Source organism: Acanthopagrus latus, chromosome 7, assembly GCF_904848185.1.
Source record: "Acanthopagrus latus isolate v.2019 chromosome 7, fAcaLat1.1, whole genome shotgun sequence".
Lineage (NCBI taxonomy): Eukaryota > Metazoa > Chordata > Actinopteri > Spariformes > Sparidae > Acanthopagrus > Acanthopagrus latus.
The window spans coordinates 22,136,645-22,162,827 of record NC_051045.1 but is presented as its reverse complement, the minus strand read 5'-3'; the positions used below and the strand labels follow the sequence as shown (position 1 = coordinate 22,162,827).

Sequence of the window (26,183 nt, the reverse complement as noted above, 5' to 3'; positions counted from 1 at the left end):
TAGAGCTGCGGAAAACTTTCCCTTTCGCCTTCACAACACATTAACCCGTGTCTGCCTCATATTGGCCCAAAGGCAGGATATAATTACCACACCGACGGCACGGCATCAGATTGCTGATGAAATTAAACTATTAACGGAGGAGAAGTGCCTCGCTTTGTCTCTGTCACTTACTCTTATCTCTCCCGCTTTGTGTTCGAGGGAAGTTTATGGATATGTTTCCGTTCAATCTGAGTCTGATTAATGCAAACTCGGATGGGAAAAACTCTGAAGTGATTAACTTAATGAAAGTGAGGTGATAATCAGAGCTCGCATAACAATTGAGCTCATCTAGATTTCTGCTAATGTCGTGTGATTTATGACGGCATTCATCCAGTTGGGTTTTAATTTACTTTGAGCCTTGGGGGGGGGTTTAAGGTAACTGGGAAAAGAGAACGCGTACACATGCCTCATGCATGCCGCCATATATATATATATATATATATATTAGGTTACCAACGGATGAGACTGTTTGTCTTGCATTAGTTGAAGAATCTGTCTTGTTTATTACACGTGGGTCTAACATTTTACCCACAAAAGTAATTTCTGGCAACTTGACTGCATTTCACTTTGACAAATGGGGATTTTAATCCGCCTCGAATGCTTCTTGGTCGCATTCAAACATACCGTAGCTTTCTGATACTAGAACGCTGTCAGATGCCTCTGAGTTTAAAGTGGAATGTTATTTTAAACCTCAGTGTTGTAGTATGGTAGTTGCATTGTTTAATGTAGATGTGCACATCCTTTAAAAGAAACATAATTTGGATTTTATTGGATGACTTGACTAGAGTTGACACAATCTAGATCATTAATACGATTTCATAACACGTTATTCAAACAGTAACAGGTGCAAATGAATTAAATATGAATAAAGCTTTTCTTTTTTTTTTTTTTTTACCAAAAAATAACTAATTGTTCGCTACATTGTGAATTAGCCTACGTTTTGAGATAAAAAAATACTCATGATTTTTCCTTGTCCCTGTGCAAAGGTCCGTTCACAATCTGCAGAAAGATGTGTCTTACATTTGTTCAAAGGCAACTGTCTGTAAAAATTGAGTACCAACTATGGAGGGGACAACTACATGAAATGAATTCTCAAGGGGATGAGGGGGGGTGTTGTGATTTATCTCCAAGGAAAACTACATTACACTGGTTAATATTATCACAGCTGGCTAGCTAACATAAAGAGTGACCTGTAATTCAGTGCAGATAAAGTGAAGATTAGAGACAGTTATACATTTGGTGGGAAAAGTCAAGAAATATGTAACATATCCTTTGTTTTACTACTTAGACTCAGACTCAGATTCTCACACAGGTGGGCTATCAGGTGCACCCGATGAAAACGCTTAGCTGTCCTCACCAGATTGCCCTGGTGTCCTCTAACTGATACAGTGAATTCATAGCATAAAATAGCTGCATCAGTCACAAGCGGGTAAGGCTGCTGCGTTACAGCGCGACCTGTCAGTGGCTTAAACAGAATGCTGCTTTGGCACCGCTGAAAGAAGTTTTCTGGTTCATGCTCAAACAGATTTACACAGAGGGGTGTCGACTTCCATTTAAGGCTAATTTTGAGAGTAGGAGTTTGGCTGCTGCACATGCTCACCATGTCATGATAAGTGAGATGTATTACTGAAAAATGCATAGCCAGTTGAAATGCCGTAGAATGCATTATGTATGTTTGCTCTGATGCGTGCACAGACTTTTAGTCCTGAATCTGCGGCGTGTTGGGCTGCTGTTGGGTGCAGCTCTTCCCTCCGTGCTTTAGTGTGTTCGTCCTCTGGCGCACGCTTATCATAACCGTGACAACCACCTCAGGTGAACGCTGTGAGATCGGCCCCTTTCCACGGCATTCGTGTCTGTGCGTTCAAATACACGCAGGGCAACGTGCGAACCATGGTGATCTGTGCCCAAAGCTGTTTTTTTCTTAGTATTTGATTAGTCTAAGTAATCAGAGTATCAGTGTGCATGCAAAATGCTGTCTTTTTCTTATCCGGCGTCTCAAACAGGAGCACCGCAGCTCACGGTAAACCTCTGGGAGATGCAAACCCATCGCCCCGGCAGCTAATGGCAGCTAATAGTAATCTAAAAAGCGCTCATGTAGAAATGACAGGTGGCTCATTTACACGTCTGTATTATGTGGAGAACTGTGACCAGCGATTACTATTTTAAGACACCGTGGATATTTTTTCGCATTCAATTGATAAAATGTATCAACTCATACATGTCCATATACATGTCCAATACAAAAGTAATTAATGCATGTAAATAACTGCAAATTGTTACGTAGTGGCCCTTTAGATTGGATGTCAGGGATAATGGGAAGGCAGGAGCAGTCACTAAAGATATTTCCAGAATGATCTGAGAAAACTAAAACATATTACAAATTGTTTGACAAGGCAAATACCATATATTGCATCGATATATAACTCAGCTAATTATCTACTAATCAAATGGTTGGCCTGTTTTCTGCATCCCTGCTCAGCTCAGTGAGGATCTGTGATTTTTATAACCAGCTGCATGAATTTGATACGACCTGTTTGTTTCCATATACAACTAAATTAGGATCTACGGTTTTAAAGGGAAAACATGACTGTTATGCTTCAGACACTGCAGCTCAAACATGCTACAGTCACTCATTGCCAGTCATTCTCTCTGTAACTGTGAGATTACAGTACATGCCTCCCCCCCCTGCAGTGAATGGGCTCCGTGGACTAAGCCACTGTGACTCATGAATACTGTAGGCAACCGGCACAAACTGGAGCCATTAGTGTACTTTGTCTGAACCGCGTAGGACATGCGTGTATCATGACCGTAATCATCTCGCGCTGTGTGTACGGGGGTGTGCGCACTTCACTGTCAAACACGGATGCAAGTGCTTGTTTTGTGGAAGGAGGCGGGGGGGGATTCTGAGACGCCTCCGTCTCTCACAAACACTGGAGTGCTGCGCACAGTGAGTAGCAGTCTGAATCCTGTCAGCTTCTAGCTCCGCTCCGGTCCAATGTGATCATTAATACATCAAGTGACGGCGCATCTTTGACAGTCCGTTTCACTGGCAAGATTGAAAAGACAAGAGAGTCGAAGCGGCGAGCGTCAGAGCGCGCCGGAAAAGTTGTCCAAGTTTGCTGCCTGCTTAAATGAAACGTCTCCTTGCATTAGGGCAGGCGCTGTCTCGGCACAGTAAATACAACGCCAGGCGTGATCTGATCAACCTCAGCCCGCTCGTTAGATTAACTTTGCACAGGAAAACTTTACCATTCACTCATTTAGATAATTATATCACCATATATGGGAAACAAGTACAAGTGTGGCTGTGTTGTTGGTAGCTGTGTTTATTTTACTGATATTTTATTTGCATTTGAGTTCACAACAAATATAATGTCCCTCTAGAAAGACGGTGGCAGATGAGTCTTGAGCTTAAAGGGGACCCCTAAGCCTCCAGTCTGAACTGCTAGCTGCACGGCTAACTGAGCTAACTGGCTAACCGCAGCTACAGTCAGCAGCGGTGGTGACACACTGCAGCCTGTTTGCTCTGCATGAATTTGACAGGTGGTCTGTTCTTACATATTGCACCTCTGATTTAGATGTGGCTTGACTTCACCTTGACTAGACTGGAATATTAGAATAAGCCTGATTATTCCTGCAGTAATGTGTTACAGATGATTTTCTGCACATGTGATGGAGATCAGCGGCTCAAAATAACCTGACAGGAGATCCAGCGAGGATCAGAACGCTGCATGAGAAACGCGTGAAGCGGCCGGCCAGTGTGAAGAAAAATGAGCCGTGGATTCCTGGACGTCTCCGGTGCTCGTTTCGTTAGTTTCTTCTTGTGTGACATTTCGCCAGCCAGCCCCGTTTCGGTCGGAGAGCTTAATGACACAGAGAAAGTACACGACAGCTCGCCACAGCTTGTCTGTGTTGCACTTTTTGACTGCAGGGTATGTGTCTTCACGCCCACGCGCTGTTGGCATCGACGGCGCAGGACAACAAAGGAGACGAGTTTGTGTGTCGTCGCGGAAAATCCAGCAAGTTCACAGCCTCTCCCTGGATACAGAAGTTATTGTGTCGCCTACAGTCAGCTTAAAGGGCGTTCAGCAAATACACTCTGCCTGCTTTCCGTCTCATTTAACGGGCTAGAATTTCTTCTTTTGGACTGTTTTCACGCTCAGTTTTCCAATTACTGGTGTCAACTGTCAGCACATGGCTCTCAGTTGTGGCTTAATGAATTGCAGCTCTAGAAGTAAGCAGCACCGACAGTCCATCCACGCTGGTTAGTAACTCAAAATGTAAAATGGTTTCCTTTGTTGAGACAATAGCTATGGCATGCTAATAGTTTCCAACAGTTATTCAGAAAATGGGAGTATTCCATTTGATACGGGTCGTGTCAACAGCTAGTTAGTTTGGATTTTCAAAATAAGGCCTTTCTCCAAAATAAGACAAGTAAGATTATGCCGATAGATAAATCTGCTTCTGTTAAACTGCATAGAGCACCTTTGGAATGCGTGTCCCAATAGTTATCCCAGTGGTAACACTTCAGAATCACCATCATTCGTAAATGGTGAATTTATAGTTAATGACATTAATTAGTTAATCAGGGCTCTGGACAAAATCTTTACACTGATGTGGGCCTCACATTTTGATTTAACTGCACGGTCACAGCATTTAGTCCACTAATGCAATTGTGTTTACCTTATTAACAATTTCATTTAATTTAGTTGCTTTAGAAAAATAGATGAATTGATCTAAAATATTATTGGTATTATTGAAGCCATTAGTTAATATTAAAGTGTGAACCAGAGACTATAGGCCTGGCAAAATAAAAAACAAATTATTAATTTATAAATCATTTGCATAAATTATTAATCGATGGAAAATATGTTTCAAGGCTCGTATTTGTTCAAAGGCAACTGTCTACACACCCAGTGAGTGTTAGTTAAACAAATATTTTTAAACTGTTCTGAATCCCGACCTGGTGAATATCAGGCGCGACCAGTGAAATCATTCAGTCACACAGATGAGCTGCACAGTATTTGACAAAGCAGTATAAACATCAATAAACAATTGCTTTGCGGACAAATGTTTATAGATCATTTAATCATTTGTTAACAGTGAAATCAGTTAAATAAAGTTGCAGTAGATATGCAGAAATATCATAGCACCAAGCTTTTTGAGAAGGTAGTTGAAGGAGGCTGTGTGTTAATCAGAGTATGCACGCGCACTGGAATGTTAGCGGATTGTTTGACAGCTTGGTAGTGACGACATGTGGATGTGAGCCGCTCCACTTGTCTCAGTCAGTGTTGGTCGGAGTTTGTCAGTATGCGGCAGCTCTCGCTGGTCGCCTCTTGTTGATTCTGTTCTCAGTCCTCTGGCCGTTATACAGGAGGTGGGAGGAGAGGGAGGAGGTGAGGAGCGATGGTGGTGGTGGGGGGGGTTATAGCTGTGGTGCCTCCAGATGCTCGCTGATTGTTCCCAGTGATTGTGCTGCTAGTACCGGCGACCCCCCTCCACTCCACGCAGATGGAGCTGTCAGCTCCTTTATGGGTATGAGATGATTAAAAGCGCAGTTGGTGAAGCCACTCCTGATAACTCGGGTCTTGTTAGACGGTCTGAGAGTCGCGGGGTTAAATGTTTCAGGTTGGCGTGGACCGAGCGAAAGCTACCGTGTGTTCCTGACGGACGCGGCAGAGCCTCGGGGAGCCGCGGCTTCCTCAGACCGACGCGTTCGCTGGCCGTTTGAAGCGAAAGACGGCATCCAGTGTAGGAGCCGGAGGCTATTCAAAACAAACACATCCGTCTGGCAACGATTCACATCACGTCGTCGAAGTTGGTGAGGGGAGAGGGAGGGTTAAATGAACGGTGTAAATAAGTAAGTCTGCAGAGCAAAGCGAGCCCATGTAAAATGTATGTTAAGTGTCTCAGGAATCTATTTTTAAAGGAGCGAGCTCGGTGCACATTGTAATGCGGCGTTCTGACCCGTGCTGGACCTGTAGAGGCGTGCAACACAGCCTCCTCAACAGAGAGACGCACGCAGAGACAGAGAGAAACCACTTCTCCCACCGGTTACCATGGCAATCCAATAAATTTGCCATTATTCTTCCGTATTGACTCTCAATACAGTGGGTAAAAATGAATCTCCTTTTCTCGAGCGTTAAATTCTGGACTTAAACGCTGATGCCTGGTGACAGGCGTGCAGAGTCAAACCCCCTTTTTCCCCCCGATTTACAGAAAACTCAGCCAAGAGGAGATGACGGGGCCAGACCGAGCAGATGCTGCCTCACTCTCTGCTCCTCCGCTGCTCAGCTCTTTTCTTCGCGGCCTGACACATCAGCCCGAAGCGAAGAGGAGTGCAGATGTTGACTGAGACACTGTTTTGGGCAGACGAGATTGTTTCTGTCAATCAGAAGGATTAGGGCAGGGTTTTATTATGACCCCCCTCCCACGTCTTCAAACTCATTTGAGATTATTCACTCGGGCTTTCAAGCGACTTGCGTTTTTGTAGCGAGATGACAGTAAAGACAGAGAGAGGATGACGGAGGAGGCGGAAGAATCGGGACTCACAAAAAAAAAACAAAAAAAACATCGCAGGTGCGTGACGCGTTCTCGCAGCCCACCGGCCCACTGAGCGATTCAGCCGAGCTTTGTTTGGTGAAAAAAAAAAAATAGAAAAAAAAAATACATCCTGTCACCGACGTGACAGTCCACGGATTTCAGGACGGTTGATTGAAGCGGGCTCAGCAGCGGTGCCATTTTACACCCACCTGAAAATTGGAGTCATCTCCATTTGTCTGTTGTTAACAGGATGAGCCGCGTGTTGCTCACTGTTCCCACGACAGGCCGGCACACAAGACGGGTAAGGGGTGTCATCATCGGAGCGGTATACTTCGATGACCCCCCTTTTCGTCGGTGGGTGGGTGGGGGGGGGGGTTCCAGCGTTTGCCACCCAGCCTGACTGAATTATGCAGCGATGCCTTTGACATTGAGAGAAAGGCATGTAGAGTAATTGTCTCTGATCCTTCCCTCTTCAACTCTCCCTCTCCCTCTTTCTCTCCCTCTCTTTCTCTCCCTCTCTCTCTCTCCCTCTCTCTCTCTCCCTCTCTCTCTGCACCCTCCTCTTCAGTAAGTGTTTCAGATTGCTCGGTGACTCGGTGGAAATCAACCCAGATTGACACTTTGACACCAACGTTAATTGGCAATTCCTCACCATCAGCAGACCGTCTTTCTGACGGAAGGCCCCCCGCCGACCAGTCCTGGTCAGGGTGCACTGGCGGTTGGGGGGGTCACGTGGCATATTTAGCACGTATTGAATACGCCAGAACAAATGGGCTTTGTGCCTCGTGGGCGTGAGGTGGCTCAGCCTCTGTAAGCGGCAGCTCCATTTTACAGATGAGGGGGCCTTTCCCCACATTTTGCAGGCGCTTTTAAGCCAGCACTGTGTGGGTGTAGGCACCATTAGCCTTAAATGGCTCTTTGCTATGATAGGGCTTACATACGGGCAGTCCATTAAACACGCACACGCGCGTACACACAATTAAAGCCCGGCGATAACTCATACATACATGCATAGTAATTAAATAGTCATTTTCCTCATCATTTGTCCAGCGTCGCCTCGTTACAGCATTGTTACGCAGAGGACAAACTGCCCGCTGTTCCAGCCCTTCTCACACAGCTCGCCATGTAAATTGCAGATTGACAATAATGAATTCATTAAGGTGAAAAACCGCCACATAATCGGTCGCATGCCAAGGCTGAATTGTCTTTGAGCACTTCAGCGGTACGCTTTGCGCTCGTTTGTCAGCCACACGTCCACAAGTGCGGCGCTTTGATTGTCAATATGTTTGTGATATTGCAGGGGGCTGTCTGTCACGGCGGCTTGAGGAATGCCCGATCGTCGAGCAATGGTAATTCATCGAGGCTGCGTGTGTTCAGACAGTGTGAGAAAGCACACGCTCACGGAATCCTTTCCCCTCGAGCAATGGGATTTTTTTTTTTTTTTTTTTTCCCCCACAATGTTGGGAAATGTATAATTTAGGCCGTTCACTGGTATAAGTGAAGTTGTGGCTGATAAGTAGAGCTGACAATGTGAAGGCAAATTGCTTCAAATGAGTTAACGAGCGCAGCGTCTTGACACTCCAACAGAGGAGGTGGGTGTTTGCACCTTGAAAGTTGATTTGCGATCCACCAACAAACTCAGCGAAGAAGAAGAAGAAAAAAATAAAAATCCATATCACGCAGACGGAGTGTTACTGATAAGATGAATGACCGTTCCAGTGGATCCGCTCAGCTGCCTGTGTTCCAGGGTCCTGGCTCTGTGCATGCTGGCTCACTTCCACACTGACATGGTTTACTTGGACGCTCGAATAGACCAGAGCCATCCTTTAATCTCATCACACGTGTGCTTTTTTTTCCCCCCACCATCGCCGTTCGACAGGGTTTGTTTATTAAACAGGTTTATTGTGTCTAACTCAAAGCGATAAAAAGGTTCCTCGTCACTTGCTCGTTTTTTAAACGCGAAAAATCTCACGGTTTGTCCGTTGAGCAGGTGAAGTGTGTGAAAAGACGAGCTCAAATTACTGCCGACCTTTAGGGTTAATAACCGCGACTAGCAAGAGCTCAATTTTGATGCTTCCCTATGATAAGCATTAACGAATAGCCATGCACCAACACGTACCCGACTGAACGATGGCTGGTTTCTGTGTTTCATCCAGCGAAGAGCAAAACGGAAGGAACAGGTTTAGAGATGAATACAAATTACACAACCGACAAGAAGTGTCGAGGTGTAAATACAATCCACATCTATGTGACGAGAGCTAGCAGAGCTGCTGAAACACACCACTAGATTGTTATCACTTTTAGTACGCCAAGACAATATGACGTGACAATGGTAGGAACCGTACTGAGGAGTTGTTTTCTTTTTTAGATTTATCGTCTGCACGCTGTGTTTTTGCTTCTAAGCTGGGCACCTTTTATTAAAAACAGGAGGTGTGGAGAGGTTTCGTTTAACGACCGAGATTGTCTTTGACATCTTCATCAAACTGTCATGAACAAGGAGGCCTAAAAATCTCATTTATTTTCTCCTGGGAGCGCTGACGGAGGCTCAGATCCTGCTGCTGCAGAGGTCACCAGCTCGCCGTCCCCTTCCTCCCTCCATCGTGTCCGTTGCTTCCTTTATTTCTCCCGTCTTTCTCTCTCTCTGTCTATCAATCTCCTGCTCAGCCTTGCTTTGTTTGGCAGTGATTTGACCAAACAAAACCTAACTAGGTATCTCCAAAGCAAGGTGACTGCCAAAGGTGATTTCTCCTCCTGACTGCCAGGACACAATGAGCGTTGGATCGCAGGGCCAAATTTTCCCCCTCCCTCTGACTGGTGGTTGTGGACCGAAATAGAACTGGCCCCTGCACCCACATTTGTCACCCGTGTCATCATCTGCTCTTTTATCCGTGCGCCCCTCCCCTTGAACGTACTACCCTGAAAATGAGGTTATAATGGACTTAAATGTTGGTGTTTGTGTCGCTGGACCTCGGGTTCTTGGGTTCATTTGTTTTCACTGGAGAGCAGCGCTGTGGCAGTATGCATATTTTTGGCTCCACGAAGCAGCCCGGAGTAACTCTCAGCGAGCCGCTTGGACTTAAATACCCTGAAACATGTCGCATGCCGCCAGTAGGCTACACACAGCGTGCTCGTGTTTACAGACCGAGCCGATAACGGATTCCTCCGGCACAAAGTCACAGACTGGCGGAGCTGCTAGACGTTCTCCGATCGATGCCTGCGTGCGCTTTACGACAGCTCTGTTTTAACTTGTCATTTTGAGCGCAGTGATGTGATTTAATCAGTTTGCCGTTTTATGTGACAAAGTGCAGCTTTCAATTCGAACCCCCCCCCCCCCGAGTTGAAAGTGTCCCCTTTCGCTCTTACATGAATATAGTATGAAACCATTCTGAGGGGAGATCTCAGTTATTGATCAAGGTCAGGGGCGAGCTCTATTATGCCTGAACCCTCGGACAGATGTTAATTTATAACAGAGCGCTTTCAACCTAACAGCCTCGATGCAGCCGGGGAGACGGGCAGAGCGAGGAGGCGGAGGAGGGAGGACAAAGACGGGATATGAGGGAAATGCAAATGACTCGCCAGATAAGTTAATGTGCCTTTGCCGGGGCGAGGGACTCTGATTGCGCGGGGAAGGTAAGGCTTCTCTGAGCCAGCCTGAGATATCATTAATCCAAGGTTGACCTGGCCTGGCTTTCGCACGGCCCTGCCCACAGAAGTTTATTATCCAAGAGGAGGCTGTCCTGGCAGTCAGAGGAGAGGCCGTGTGCTCTTTTTTTTTTTTTTTTTTTTTTTTTTTTTTGCCAACCAAAATGACCGAGCAGCACTTCCTTTCGAGCCTTCCCGAAGACAAATTGGCTCGGATCAGCAGCCAGGCAGCTGGCTGATGGAGAGGTGAGATGCGTAAGGCCCACGTGGGCATTTTCATCATGACGGCTTTTCTTTTCTAGTCCCCCCCTCACCACCCCCTCCCGCAGCATGTCACCTGCTGCAGTGTGTCATTGTGTCCTCGTCGCTCTCATGCTCTATCACTCACCTACACACACACACACACACACACACACACACACACACACACTCAACATCAGGCGTACAGTGCAGTTGAATAGGCTCACACTAATCCTCACTTTAGACATGTATTTTGTTTGTGGATTACTGTCCTCTGGCTAAAGTGAGAGATCAGCACACACAGGAGTCTTAGGAGTTTAAAGAAGAACAATGCTTTTGTACTTTAGTCGCACGGAACAAAAGGGAGCGAACAGAGAGCCGTCGGTACACATTCACATCTGCAAAAGACATTCATTTAAAGAGTCGTTTCATGGCTCTGCACTGTCCAGACAGCTTAGACCAGATACCTGGAGGATGTCACAAAGGTGGGTGGAAACATGATGCCTGGTTTTCATCGCTCTGATTCGTGAATATTCTGATGTTTTTGGATTCATAAACCTTCTTGAGTCAGAAAGAAAAGAGTTTAGTCTCTGTTGACTGTTCATTGTTGTGTGAACCAGAGAGCGATCCCATCCGTGCCAGTTACGATTATCTCAAACCGGTGTCGCCCGCTGTCCGTTTGATAACACTGGAGTTGGGTTTTAATTATGTCCAATAAAGATTTTCTATAATGGGGGTTCGGACAAGTGCAAGTAGATCTGAAGCAGCCCAATTCATCATGGAAAAGTAACAGTTGGTTTGAATGTGTCTGAACAAGACAGAAGCTCCGCAGCGAAGTCCTGGCTGGAGTTAGTGTTTCCATCTGTGGTTCAGATACTTGGTACAGAAAATACTGAAGTCTGTAGTGATGAATCTTCCATGCACCATCTATCTATCTATCTATCTATCTATCTATCTATCTATCTATCTATCTATCTATCTATCTATCTATCTATCTATCTATCTATCTATCTATCCATCTATCCATCCATTGAGGCTCTTAACTCATTGTTCTGGTTTTCCAGTCCACAAACTCCACCCTCAATTTGTTTTTTTTTACGTCACATTGTTTTGGAAGGACGAATTTCATCCGTTCCCAAAGAAATGAAATGAAATGAATGACAAATGAAAAATGGGGGGAAGAAATAGCAATCAATTTTTATTGAAGTTGAAGCCTGGAAAGGCCACTGAACGAAAACCAGTCTAATGAATTCTTCATCATCAATGAATAAACATTAGGACTGTATACAAAAACACAAATACACACGAATGCGTCTCCAGAAAGAGAAATAGAAGCAAAAGCATGTAAATGACATTAAATTCTGCCCCTCTCCTTCTTTTTTATCCTGAGCGGTAGTAAATGTTTTCCACATGATAATGAAATCACAATTTAACGAAGTAGTAGGATCACACATATCATTTATTTATGGACTATTTCAAATGTTTCTTTAATGTTTCGTCATGTATTTAGGCCATTGGGCCTGATGATAAAGGTTTTAATACAATGTGTTTTTATGTATAAGGATGTATATGTTGGATTTTGTAATTAGTATTGTTTCATCTGTCAATGAGAAAAAAGAAAGTCGTAACAGCCAAGATCAAGATCTACTCCAGACACAGAGGCAGATTTATTTTTGTTTTTTATCCAAACAGCTTTAATGGAGCCTCAGCACCACACAGCAGACAGACGTACTGCAGCAGCTGTATCAGAGCATTCAACAGCTAAAGAATGAGAGATATTTTCTCTCAGGGAGTGAAGTGGTGAACTAATCAAGGCCAAAAAGAGAATAAAAGAGCAATATTGGACTTAAATTCATTCCAGTGTGTTCACAAAAACATTTCTGATTTTTAAGTGGATGAGACTTGTCAGACGTTGTGTTTTCAGCCTGTTCTGCTGCACGCCGTCTTTCCTGCAGTGACTCCAGAACTGTCAAAAACACTGAATTGTGTGCCTGTAAAAACATACGTTTGATTTAACCTAAGTTGATAAAGTTGACAGCGCATTGACCCAAAGGCAAATATTTTGAGCGGTTCGGTTTTGGTTGAGGCATGAACTTGGAGTTGGTCATACTGAGAACGATGTGACGTTGCTCTTATTGTCTCATCGAGCATGTCTAATTTTGGCACTTTGGAAAAAAAAAACAACTCTGTGTTTTGTGTTGAATTTGTTTTTAATAAGATAAACACCAACAGTCTTCTCTATGTGTCTCTTCAAAGCTCAGAATAGCAACACCTCATTTACTGCTCTACCAGATCAGCCTCAGAGCTTGTGTGTGTGCGTGTGTGTGTGTGTGTGTGTGTGTGTGTGTGTGTGTGTGTCTCCGTTCCTCTGACTTGCATTAACACGCCTCCCCGTTTTCAAAGCGTTCAGACTATGTATCGGGATCACTGTTTGATCACGTCTTTCATTTGATGTATCATATCCAGTAATTTGCTCTGCCTTTATGTTTGAATAAGAAAAAGCCTCAGGGCAAAATCTACAGAGGTACTTTTTTAAAACCGGCGAGCCAACAGGGACGGTCTTGCTCCAGGAGGAAGGATTTAACACAGACAGGAGTAACGCTGAAACTGAACATATATGATTTGGGATTTATTAGTATTTTAATGACACGAAGATGATAACGTTGTGTAAGCACTGAGAGACGACTCGGACACGGTTATCCATTACAGCCGACCGTGCCATAATGGAATAATTCATGTTGCTCCTGAATTATGAATGGCGGCGGATGAAGGTGTCATCGGTAGTTACCGAGGAGCAAAATTGTTCCAGGTTGTCATCCTCTGCTTTTGGAAGTGAGCTGTTCTCAGCAGAGTGCAGCGGGTCTGCACAGTGCGGGAAAAACAACCGCTGTGAACCGCAGGGGTTGGAAAAGAAAAAAAAAAAAAAAAAAAAACACCAAACATTTCCTCCGCAAACAATTGTAATCTCTTCTCTTTTGTTTGTTTTCTGTCCTTTTTTTTTTGTCCCCCGCAGGTTTGGCAGTTCACCAGATAATCACAATCACTGTGTCTCTCATTATGGTTATCGCAGCCTTGATCACAACACTCGTCCTTAAAAACTGGTAGGAAAGATTCCTTTACTTTCTTTCTCTTTTTTTTTTTTTTTTGCAAATATGTCAACCGCGGAGGCGCGTGCTCGCGCTGGTGGACCACCAAAGGTACAAGGTATGATTTTATGTTTGTTTCTTGTCTTTGGTGCGTGTTTTTGTAGCTGTGCGCAGTCGGGGAATGGCCGCCACAATAGCCATCAGCGCAAGATCCACCAGCAGGAGGAGAGCTGCCAGAATCTGACAGACTTCACCCCGGCCCGGGTGCCCAGCAAGGTGGACATATTCACTGCCTACAATGACAGCCTGCAGTGCTCACACGAGTGCGTTCGGACTGCCGTGCCCATCTACACCGATGAGATGATCCAGCAGACGCCTGTCTACAAGACTGCTTACAACGGAAACAGGTAAGCCGGCCCAGGAGTGGATTTCTTCAGAGTTTATACGCTTTTCCTGAAGCCTTGTCTGTGTCCACTGCAGTTATTATCACCAGTGCTCCAATAGCCTGAGTATTATGAAGCCCCATGCTGAATGGCAGAGCTAGGTCGTTTTAAATTGGGTTAAGAAATCAAAGTCTGTTTCTTCTTGTGAGGGGGGATAAATGTTCAAATAGCTCCCGAGCATTAAGAAAAGAAAAAAAAAAAAGACCAGAGTAACAAACAGATGAGCAGGAGCATCATGAAACAACAATCGTGTCGAGCATTGTTTCTTCACTGAAACACTTGGATGTCCTCCCACTCTGCTCTGCTGTTCCCCTGAACAGAAATCAGCTCCCGTCGGAGCAAATCAACGCATACATTGTTCGCCTTTAATGCCGTCGTCCGTTGCCTCATTCCTCGTCCATCTGCCGGACACCTGGCCAGGCCTCGGCGCGCTCAGGCCGCGCACGAGAGCTTAAATCCACCGCCGATTTTCCCTGTTGTGCAGTGAGTCAATTTATGGATGCGAGCGACCGGAATGAGAAGTCTCTGCAGTGACATTTTCTGTCTGATCTGTCTGTCAACAGTTGTCTGTGCACTTTAAAGAAAAAAAAGAAAAAAAAACGGAACCTCAACACCCAGAAGTCATGTAATGTGATGTCATTACACTTTACATAACACATTCATGTTTACCGACCCAGCTAATCTGTGTTGCATTATACCAACAAAAAAAAAGAAAAAAAGAAGCAAGAGACGTAACACTGGTGAGTCACTGGTGCGTTCGCATCTCACTCCGAGTTTGAACTCTTTCCTCTCGGCGGGTGAAGATGCTTCTCTCTTTGTGATGTAATCTGACAAGGCAGGTGTGTTTGACACAGAAATCTGACCTACTGTGGTATTATACTCCAAACTATCATTCATATGTAGTGTGAGGATGGAGCTCGGTGGAGCTTCGACAGTGTTTACTGTCTGAGTGGGTGACAGTTACAGTCACTGGGGCTGCAGGGCCGGCAAAGATGGTCACACTTACTCTGTGTGTCCGAGGCCAGTAACAGATTCATTATTCTGGCACCGCGGGGAGGATCGTTCAGCTGGTGTAAATAGTCCAAAGGTTTATTTATGTGAAGTCGATAGATGGATAGAGGATAGAAGCAATCGCTCATGCTTAACAGGAACGTCGCTGATAAATCTCTGGTCAGTATGTGATTATCACTGTTGATGTTCGTCTCTGATCAGTGGCACAGTGCAAACAGTGGCACTGAAGGCTAACTAGAGGGATCATTACAGTAAGCCTTGGAAGATGTACAAAGTAAGAAACCCGTCAAAGCACCTGCTCGGAAATACTCCTACATAAAACTTTCATCTGTACGAGACCATAAATATTCTAGGTACTTAGCTTTATATTTCCCTGCAGTGCTTGAATAAGGAAAACATGTGTCGGGAAAAAAAAAAGAAAATCTTGCAAAGGTCTTCAAAGGCGAAACAGGCCCCATGTCACAAATTCTAGAAGTTGTTTTTTACTAATCACTTCATAATTGGCCATATATGAGCAGATTGTAACAGCGTCCCCATGTCTCTCGGTTGCCTCTACAAGGTTGTGGCCAGTTTGTTTGGGTCGTTTAAAAGGGCAATATTTGAGTGTTCCAGTCGAAATTATTCAAAATTTAACAAAAATGATCACGAGAATGTGAATCAGTGTCGGCGTATTCATTATGGTGTCTTTGTATTGTGTTGTCAAGCTATCGACTGAAGTTAGCATGCTAACTGGCTAGCCCTGGGCAGGTCCCTTGCTAGTGCCTTAAACACTAACACTCCCCTGGTCCCTGACCTCCTCGTCAGAGCCACTAGCTGCACGGCTAACTGAGCTAACTTGCAAAGGGCAGCTGCAGTTAGCCGGAGTTAGGGGCTACTCTTTGATATGCTTCCTCCTGTTTGTTTTGAGGGTGATTTTGACAGGTGGCCACTTCTTGAATATTGCACCTTTAAATTTAAGTGTTTTTTTTTTTTTTTTTATTATTATTTTGATGTGACTCTATATACGTTCTCAAGTGCTCTGACTCTGACCCCTTCGTCCACCGAGCCCCTTTAAGTGTGTGATACCTGTATACCTGTAGTCTCCAGTATGAGTCCACCTAATGCTCTCGCCTCTTTCTCCTGCAGGCCCTCCCCCACCGAAAGACAGCTGATTCCTGTGGCCTTCGTGTCAGAGAAATGGTTCGAGATCTCGTGTTGACGAGCTGAAGGCCTTGTTCACTTCCTGTGGGTGGAAGAGACTTCCTGAATTCACGCTCTGGTGGGTACTGTGCCACTTTGTCCCCTCGCAAATCATCGTCTGAGCCGCAGCCACCTCGATCCCCGTGGTGACGCTGCCCCAATTTGGGAATAGAGGGGAACTTGGCATATGTTTGTTATTTGTGACATGATTCTGCTGCCTTTCAGTTTTTTGTGCACAGTGATGAAAAAAAGGGGGGATGTGTAAAATCCAGTTCACTGCAGCATCACAGGTCTGAGTAGCTGAGATGAGAGACTAATCGCGTATATATTAGTATGAATAAGCTATATGCTCTCAGTTAACGATTTGCACTTTCCATATCTGAAACACTTTCATTAATATTTATGTCAACACTCTCATTCTTACACCCATAGCATATTGTTTTTAACATCTCCAGGAGTGGAGAGGCACTTTCACTTGACTTGTGACATATCTTTATGCATGGCTAATATATGCCAGAATGGGCCGCATTTGAAATTCAAAGCGTGAAAGTTAAACACATGCTCCGGCCCCACAGTGTTGCAGGAAGCCCGCGGGGGGGGGGAGGTGTAACGTCTGCTATTGACCCAGATTTTTAAAAGGAATAGATCGCCTGCAGGTAGCGTAGTGAGAGGACAGCGCCTCGCCGTTGTCTGGACACACATTAGTCTCAGTCAGCCCGGCCCCACGCAGCCTGCTCCTGTCTCTGCTGTCTTGAAAAGACATAAGATCCCTTATTATGGTACTGCAAATTTAATGTTTTTCCTGGGCTTAAGCGTATGTTACATCAGGCCTCAACAGTGCATTTTTTATTCATCTTTCATCTCGTTTGGAAAAAAAAAGAGCCACTGGGTCGGGGCTGAACGAGAACAAAAGCTAGTTTCCGAGACTCAGATCTGTGTAGGAATGTTTTATTCTGCACTCGGCTCATAATGAGGGGGTAACTGTGGTTTTTGTTGTTCTCCCGCATCTCCGCAGGATCCAGTTGGAAACAAGAAACACAAAAAAACAGCTTCTTTTGTAAAATAGTGTGATCACTCTTTGGACACTGGTGAAGATATTTATTTTTCTAGAGATGACAAGCAGAGCGGCCTCGACGCTGCCACTCCATATTTCCAGGAACGTCCAGTCATTTAGATATAGATTAATATATAGGTATATTTACAGGACGTGTGGGACGAGACTGTGGACGTCAAGGATGTCTCGAGATACAAAAGAAACACTTGACATTTGACAAAATTAAAAAAAAGGAAACCCACGGAGCTGCCATGGGTGGAAGATGAACTGTATTTCTGAACAATGTGCCAATAATGCCACTATGTGCCACAACCTGGATAGACGGAAGATTCAACAACAACTGATGGACTACACAAAGAGCGCTATATTAACCCTGTATCGACTCCAACTACATTGTTTTTTCTTCTTTTTTTGTTTTTTAAAGAAATGTGAAAGATAAAAAAATGCTACAAATGTATTTGAATATGTTTTGAAAATAGTTTTAAGAAATGTGTCGCAAAAGAGTCTTAAAAGATATTTAATATGAAGCACTATTCTATTAGTCGGGGGAGGGGGGGAAGAGAGAGGATGGAGAGGAACTGAAAACGGTATATGCTTTAGTGAACAGTTTGATTTTAAAAACATTGTTTCTATAGGTCCCGATATAAAAAAGAAAACAGATTAGTCGTGTCTATTTTTTTACACGCTGAAGAGTCGCCACAGCCCTGACAGTGGAGGTTCCAACGCCGCTGGGGTTCAGCGCTGTTAATTAAATACTCCCATCCGAGCTGAGATTACAAAACTAATCTGAATACACCTGGTGCATGCCAATCCATCGCTCGCTCCAATCTCATGCAAGATTTGTACCTGATATAACTGGACGGGGAAAAAAAAAAAAAACTAAACTAAAAGGTGCAGGATCACTGCTGCAACCAAATCCCATGTATAGATTTTTGAGTATAAGTAATGACAGCCACAACAGACTGCATGGAGCTGGACAGGACATCCATACTGCCTCAGGTCTGTCGAGCTCTCTTGCACACATTATGTTGGTCTCGGTTTCAGCAGCTGTGTTGGGGATGCATTCTGACGATCGGTTATGATTTAGAATCGGAGCTGCAGCGCGCAAAGGGCGGACTCAGATTCAGTTTGAGCCCCGAGTTCAAATAATTCATGCGATCACTTTGCATTAAATGGGAAAGAGATTGAAAAATCAATCCGTCCGCAGGAAGTCAGTGAATATCTCCGTCCAACTCCCAGATAGGTTAGTGTGGATAAATAATTTTTGAAACAAAATGAAGAAGAACATGAACCAATTTATTCAAGATGAAAAAAAGAAGAAAAAAAAGAAAATGATCATCAGATTTTCAACGGCGAACAAAGACGAAGCTGTGAAGGAGTAGCTGCAAATTGGTGTCCCTCAGGATCAAACTGATCCGCATCATGTGTTTTAAATGGAATCCCGTCACCGGGTGCGTGCTAAGGGGTTAATGAGCTCTCCACAGAGCCAGACCCCGCTGAAAACTCGAGGACACTATTTTGAGCATATCACAATTTCAGCTATCACAGCCAGGACGTTGTGCACAAATAATTGTTTTCAATTTGTGCCGAAGGAAGCGGAGCGAAAAAAAAAAGGAAAAAAAAAAAGAAATACGACACGGACTGAGAAATGAGTTGAATTTTTATTCTTTCGAAAACCTAAATCACTCCGCCAGTGTATTGTTGAAGTGAGGGGATTACGACGAGCCAATCAGCCGCTGCCAAATTGGTTTAAAACTATCTGTTAAGTCGAGGCGAGGGAACTCCATGGTCAGGAAGGGCGGTAAAGCTCTCCCGAGAGCTTTCTAGCACCAGTAGTTTTATTATCAACCTTAAGCTCCGACAGACGGACGGACGGGTTACCTTTGTGCTACAAAGCTTTTGAGGGAAGCCGCCTATGGATCTACCTTTTCGTTGTGCTGTGGGTTTGTACAAAGCACAAATACAATTCTGTAATTGTAAAACGTTTTTTTGGGGGGGGGCTGCAGACAGCAATATGTACTGATTTAAAAAAAAGAAAAAAGAAAAAAAGGTGGGTTAAAGCGTGTGATCTCCAGCAATTGGATTACGGCAGGTGGGTTTTACGCTCGCGCTCACTTCCTTAAAGGATTCGAGGAAAACAGGTTGTCCCGGTGAGATCGGAATCTGTAAAATGCGAGCCATTCAGGACTGGCCTGGGATAAACACTGTGGTGCAAAACTCCTGCATTCACAACATGAAAAACCACTCTCATGAATGACCCATACCAATTCAGCCTCACGTGTGTGTGTCAGGCTGCGGAGTTGCTTCTTTGACATAACATATATTTTTTTGAATGAAGAGTGTTATCTTAATAGTCAGAGGGTTATGAAACTTACTGTATATTATACACGTGTAAATGTATTTTCTATATATTTGCTTCTATTTGTGTACAGGTGTGTTCTATTTTTCAAGGCCTCTCCAGTTTTTGGGAAGGTTTCAGCTAGGTCGGGGATAGTGTCTTTGTTTACATGTGTAACTACGGTATTTCTTTTAAAACACACAAACTAACCTTGTGCCAAGCTTCCTACCTGCACTTTCAAGCAGTACTTGTATTATATCTTTAGCTAACCAGTATAATACTTCAGTAGACGCTGCAAAAGTTCAGAGACTGGAGAGTTATTACCAGGAGGAATGTCCGAAAGTGACCGGGCGGTTTTGAACAAGTGTTGCGATCATGTCTCTGGTTCTGCTGTATTCAAGGTTGGCTGGGCAAACCGGTAACTCTCTGTTTCTTCGACATCATTTCTTCATGAATTCTAATAGTGTTTCATCACATGAATGGAGAATTAACAGTGTAAGTCCAACAGTAGATGCCAAGAAACCAACTAAACTTGATCAAGACTGGTTTGCGTTCATGTTTCATAATTTATCACTTGTTTTTGTGTAACCGTATTGCTAAAACCGCCCCGGAAAGTGTTTGCCACAAACTGCAGCCCAGTCGCCAGAATAAAATGTTGGCTGTTAATGTTTCTGCAAACCACTGGTCCATTGTTTCATACGTACCCTATTGACATTAATACAATATGTGTCATCTAATGTCCACATGTGTGTGACAGGGCTTTCTTATCAGGAGGCGTAGCTAGGCAACAAGCCAGTGACCACAGTTCCAGACTGCAAAGCCAAAACATGATCTTTTCCGAACCTTAACCATGATTTTTTTTTGTGCCTAAACCTGACCAGATCATAAACACAGTGTCATTGTAACATTAAATAAAATGAAAAAAACCTTAAGTTGCGACATATCGGTGGCTTGCAGAAATGTACATTGCAAAACATTCTTTCTGGAGATTGGGTTGTATACCTCAACGACTGCCACAATGATCTAATATTAGCATTTATGAGCTATAAAATAATCAGGGAATGAAGATTTATGAGAAGAAGGTGTTGTGTTAGCTGCTCTTTTGATGCAACTGCTAAACTGACCCAGACTGACACACAAAGACGTGTTTAAGGGAATGTCATTTTTTATTTTTATTTTTTTACATTTATTCCTGTTTTTTAAAGGATAACTCTGGCTTATTTCATCTTTGGGGTGTATTTTTAGCCGTGCTAGCTGTTGATCAGTCAATCCACCGCTTGACTGGAATCGACTACATTTTTGAATCCCAATCATTCTTGTGATCCCTTGACTGTATGCTAAAACATGAAAAACATTAGTGCTAGACATCCCCGTCTTTACATTATCAATACATTATCATAGCTGTTGTCTTGTTGCTTTGGTCAACATTCTTACACATTATGATGACATTGTACTCACCAAATGAATTGCAGAGGTCTAAGAGCGTAAAAACAACAAATGTAAATTGTTTGCGATGGCAGGCCAATGATGATCCTTGACGTCTTGTTTCCTAGCAATGTTGTTGCATTTCCAGATCTTAACATTGAACGTGGCTGAGTGCAATTTTATTATCACTTACAGCAATGATGGCCAAAAGTATGGAAATAAGTTCTACTAAACCCGAATTATCCTTTAAAATGCACATATTGGAGGTTGTTAGAGGTTTTTGATGAATGATAATTAACTGATTCCAAATTACACCAGTAACATTTAAAAATCTGTTAACCATTTGTGACCATGCTAGTTGTTTGTATTGTTGCATCAAAAGATGGTTATGGTGGTTGCCTCTGTCCTACTAACACTGTCCCTGACAATTATGAAATGTGACCTTAACCCTGCTGAAAATTCAATACCAAGCTGAGTAATGACTGTGACGGACTAATCCCTCATTCTTTGAAAACCTTCAAAATCAGATTATTGTACTAAGCCAAACTTTGGGCTTTTTATCATTTCATAAAAGCCCATTTCAAGGGTTAAAAGGGTTTCTTTTTTTTTTGCATCGAAAAGCTTTTTTGCATTGTTAGCATCCCTCATTAAAACCAGGCTGCAAGCTAGAAGCAATTTGCTTTGCATTCCTGAAGGACATCTAGACAAAGAAATATGGAACTGTGTGGCATATATTCTTTAAACATGCACAGATGTCTGGAGACATGGGCATACATCAGCCTCGGTCCCCTTAGCTCCGTCTGAAATCAAACTGATATGTAAGGAAATGCCTTACTGCTTTCTTGCCTTTTCAGTTTATATTTCAAGACAGCTGATGAGTGCGCTGTATTATGGCTAAGAGGGAGGAAAATGATTCCACTCCGCTGGTCAGATTTGATTCAGGAAACATTATCTGAGAGCAGCCGAGGCAAAGGGGTGGGGGGGAATCTTGCAGGAAAGTCTTGAGCAGACACCAAAGACTTGACATGCCTTTTTCACGACGGATGAATATTTTCCGGCTCCAGTGTCTCCTCGGCAACTCACGCAAAGCCCCCGCGCTCCCCGTCAGCACAAACAAGCTATCAATCAGCAAGGCTGCTCCTGTCAGGATGAAGGATGTCCCGCACACTCATTTGCAGGGACAGTGATTCGTGTTTGCATGCGAGACATACAGAGTGGACCCTATTGACATATCTGTTGTTTGAATTAGATGTTGGCTGAACATCCCCCAAAGCCAAGTTCTTTTTGTTTTGTTTTTTTTTTTCCAGAAGAGAGGATTAGTGATTTGAATTTTTTTTTGAGAGAGTCGAAAGAGGAGGGTATTTATCGGACAATGAAAGGTTCAACTCAGAGTGAAGGTTTATAGACTGATAATGTATCTTACTGAATCCATTGTTTAGCTGTCAGAAAACTGTAGCTCCTCACTCCGCTTCTCCCCATCGCTCCACAAAAATCACGTACTGTGCGCTTACTTCTTAAGGGGAGGGCTCCGACCCTCCTCTCGGGTCATGTTTTTACTTTTCTATGTAAAAAGAGCTAACGCACTGTCACTGTCGGTGCTTATCAATACAATCGAAGACTTGAAAAAAGAAAAGCAACTCTTGGTTTGCAGCATCTCAATTCTCTCATAATCCCTCTGCTAGATAGAGACTATCTGCGTGACCCAAATCTGCCGCTGCTGCGTTTTTGATTTGCATAGACAGCGTCGGGCACCGTACAGTTTCCATCAGGATGAAGTGTGGGTCTGGAATGACTGGCGCGGCAACTAGGGATAACGGGGGGGAAATAAAGATCAGTTGTTGCTATTTCCCTGGGAGCTGTGGATTGAAGTGTTAACAAAAAAAATTAAAAAAAAAAACAACAAGAAAAACATAAAACTCATACGTACATTCTGGAATTCTGGGGATGAGGAACATGTGTGTGTGTGTTTTTTTGTTTGTTTTTTTTCAGGGGGAGGGAAGGGCTTTTCACACGTGGGCACACAGCGGTTTGTTCATAGAAGCTGACTTACAATCACGATTCCATACCTACCGTGAAGGAACCTGACTCGAAGTTGTGTTGTCGCCATAAAAATGAAGAGTTTGTACTTTGTGACTCTTAAAAATTTTTATATTTGTGTTTAATATATCAATGAGTACCTCTGTTAACTTTTGTATAAGACTATAGTATATACGAACACACATACACACACAACACACCTCCACAAAAGGGACTCCAGTCTGTCTCTGTGACGGCTAAATGTTGTATAACTTTTATTTTGTGTCTTATGAACCACCTCTCTTCCTTTTGTAGTTATTGGTAAACGTTTCGATTTCCAGGTGACTTTGATTTGGTTACTCTTGTACTACTAAGCTCTGTATTTGCAAGCACTGTAAATGCGATTCTCATTGGATTCGTCCTCTGTACATTTAGTACTCTGATGTTGCTATTAATAAAATGTAAAACAATACATGGGCTTGTGCTACAGGGAGTTTCTTGGACTGGAGTGAGTCCTGGGTGGTGGTGGTGGTGGTGGTGGTGGGGGGGGTGTCGATCAGGGCAAACGGCACAGAAAAAAATAAAAGTTTTGAATATGAATTCTAGCTGGGTTCTGCTCTGCGTTTGTCAGATCGGATGACATGCTCGTTTGAAAGTTGCTATGCTTAGTTAGCCCTTTAATCAATAAATAATTATCTCGCCAAATTTAATACATTAGTATTATCACTGCCAACAAATGAGACCAGCGCCCGGAGGAGTGTCATCGTGCGCTGGCATTTACACCGCGTGACACTGGATCAGGGACCTGTTCCTGCGACACCGTGAGAGTGGAAAGTTAATTGTTTTTTAATTTAAGCAAGACACCACGGGCAAAATAAATTAGGCTGTATCCAATGTTGTTAACAATATAAAAAAAAAAAAAACAGTTGCGCTCTCATGTTTCTCAGCATGGAAGAGAGAGACAGACGTAATATTGCAGACAGTTTTCAGATCAGAATTGGCACCACAAGAGAACTAAACTGTCCAGATAAAACAGTCTAAACATAAACATGCCACTAAAAATCGTATCATCTGAATGAATACTTTGCTAATTACAGTAAGTTGTGTTCATGAGAAAACACTGTCTTAATGTGCGATCTTCAGATGAATGACAACAACAGACACTATTCTGTTATACACCTCAGTCACGTTACGCACATGCACAGGAGCTCAAAAGGCACACCACAGTGATGCTTTTATTTTGTTAAATTAGGGATTCCTATTAGACAAATCTAATAGTGAACTGCTTAGATCCCGGAACAAGACCACTTAACAGAAATAGACAACCTAAAAGCTTGTAAACTAGCCACAGCTTATCCAGATGAGCCAACGAGAGGGACATCGAGAGAGTAACTTCATGGCTTTATGTTTTTTTTTATCAACTCTTAATTTGATCCTCCAGTTTGTGTAGGATGGGCTCCTGTTCACGCGGTGCAGTCTCATTAGTGGAAATCCATCGGACCTGCCCAGTGTGATCACAGCATTGTCAGGCCCGTCAATCATTTGGGAAGAAAATCAGTAATTTTGCTACTCTCTGAAGTGTGTTCTTTCATTTTCAGGAGGCATTCCTTCATCAGAAGTCATACGACGTCGATTTTGCTTCTCCGTGCATGTCCCATTGACTTCAAGACAGCAGGCCCCAAGGCAAGATTAAAAGTTTGTTGATCAACCAGTAGGAATAATTCACAAAAACTGTGAAAAATATTACCCAAGTCGTAAAGCTTACCCTTATTCACCTGATCTCGCGGTTAGCATTTATAGGAGAAGTCGGCTCAAATATGAAAACTGAGTCATTATCGTCTCGACATGCAGATGGGTCAACAAAACTTTGTTTAGCAGCATTCTCCTGCACAACCAAAGCAGAGGGGGAAAACGAGGTACAAGGTAATTTAATTAATAATAGCCAACATCCTACAGCTCGTTGGGCGCAGGCCAAGTCTCCAGAGGCCCAGAGATTCCATGTTGATTTGAACAGCCGTTACTTGCACCCCTGACATGTGGTCGAGTTGCAGGACCCACCTCAGATGGGGGTGCGTTCCGGAGACTTGGATTGCAGCGGACCAGCTGGACTGAACCATTACGTTTTTTTCTCTCCAGCTGCTTTTTTTTTGTCTTTTTTTTTTTTAACATTTTAAAACAAGTCCCCATCTACTTCAGTTGTTAATAGGTTCTGGTACCAGCTGTGTCTTCTACGTTATGATACTCATGGTTCATTTTAATGTTTCAACTGATACAGCAGCCCAAAAAATCTGCATATACTCGGTGGGTGTATGTCTGCAGGTGTGTATATGTGTGTGTCTCGTGAAGTCTATGACTGCTACAGGATATTAATCATTTCATAAATATCATTAAGGGAATAAGTGCTTATCTGCCTATAGTCTGCCTGGGTCACATTTTATAAGAGTGTTATCACCACGGTTGGAATCCTCCCATTCTGACGGTATTTGAAATGTGGGATTATCTCCTCATGGGTCTCAGTGTGATCAGCTGAGGGTCAGTGACACTGGAGCACATGTTGAAGAAATTAGCACTGAACATCAGATAGCATCATATCACGCTCTGTTACTGTCAATATTATTATGATCATGATAGGCCATGGTAATTACTGCCTTCGGTGCACCATTTCATCATTAAGCGAAGAAAAATAAGACTGCCATCGCGCTCCGTCTGGATAAGAAGCTCCGGAATGAGCAGCGACATATTTGTAGGGAGAGCCGAAAGTGCTGCAATAGCTATTTTTCTCCCTGATTAAGGTGTGAAATGTCTTCTCAGCTGGCTTTTCTTCCTATCGCGAGCAGTCAACCATTAATAATAGCATTGATTAAAGCTTTGTGAGGCCGGCCCCTGTTTAGTATTTGCTTTAAAGTGCTTTTGAAGGCTGGGTGGAGAATGCTGTTTAACATTTGCCACAAAGTCACGAGCGGACCGACATCACTCGCACCGACTTCTGTTTTTCTTTCGTGTTGAGTTTCATTACTCTGTTATTGTTATCTCTCTTACTTAGCACCGTGGCTCCAGCACTGTTGGTCTGTCTGGTCTGTGAACTACTGGATAGCCGTTTTACTTTCACACAGACATTCGCCGCTCGTGGAGGATAACTCCTGCTGACTTTTGTGATTCCTTGACGT

The 26,183-nt window shown here is 43.5% G+C and overlaps 1 protein-coding gene across 1 annotated transcript in view; it reads left to right on the top strand.

Annotated features, from left to right (window-relative positions):
- Positions 1-23,488, top strand: part of ajap1 (adherens junctions associated protein 1) — a 57,194-nt gene extending 33,706 nt beyond the window's left edge. Inside the window, exons 3-6 of the mRNA XM_037105710.1 lie at positions 13,478-13,565; positions 13,715-13,957; positions 16,130-16,262; positions 17,199-23,488. Of these exons, the coding sequence (XP_036961605.1) occupies positions 13,478-13,565; positions 13,715-13,957; positions 16,130-16,202 (404 nt within the window). The 3' untranslated portion in view covers positions 16,203-16,262; positions 17,199-23,488. The remainder of the gene's footprint in view (positions 1-13,477; positions 13,566-13,714; positions 13,958-16,129; positions 16,263-17,198) is intronic.
- Positions 23,489-26,183: the final 2,695 nt, after the last annotated feature.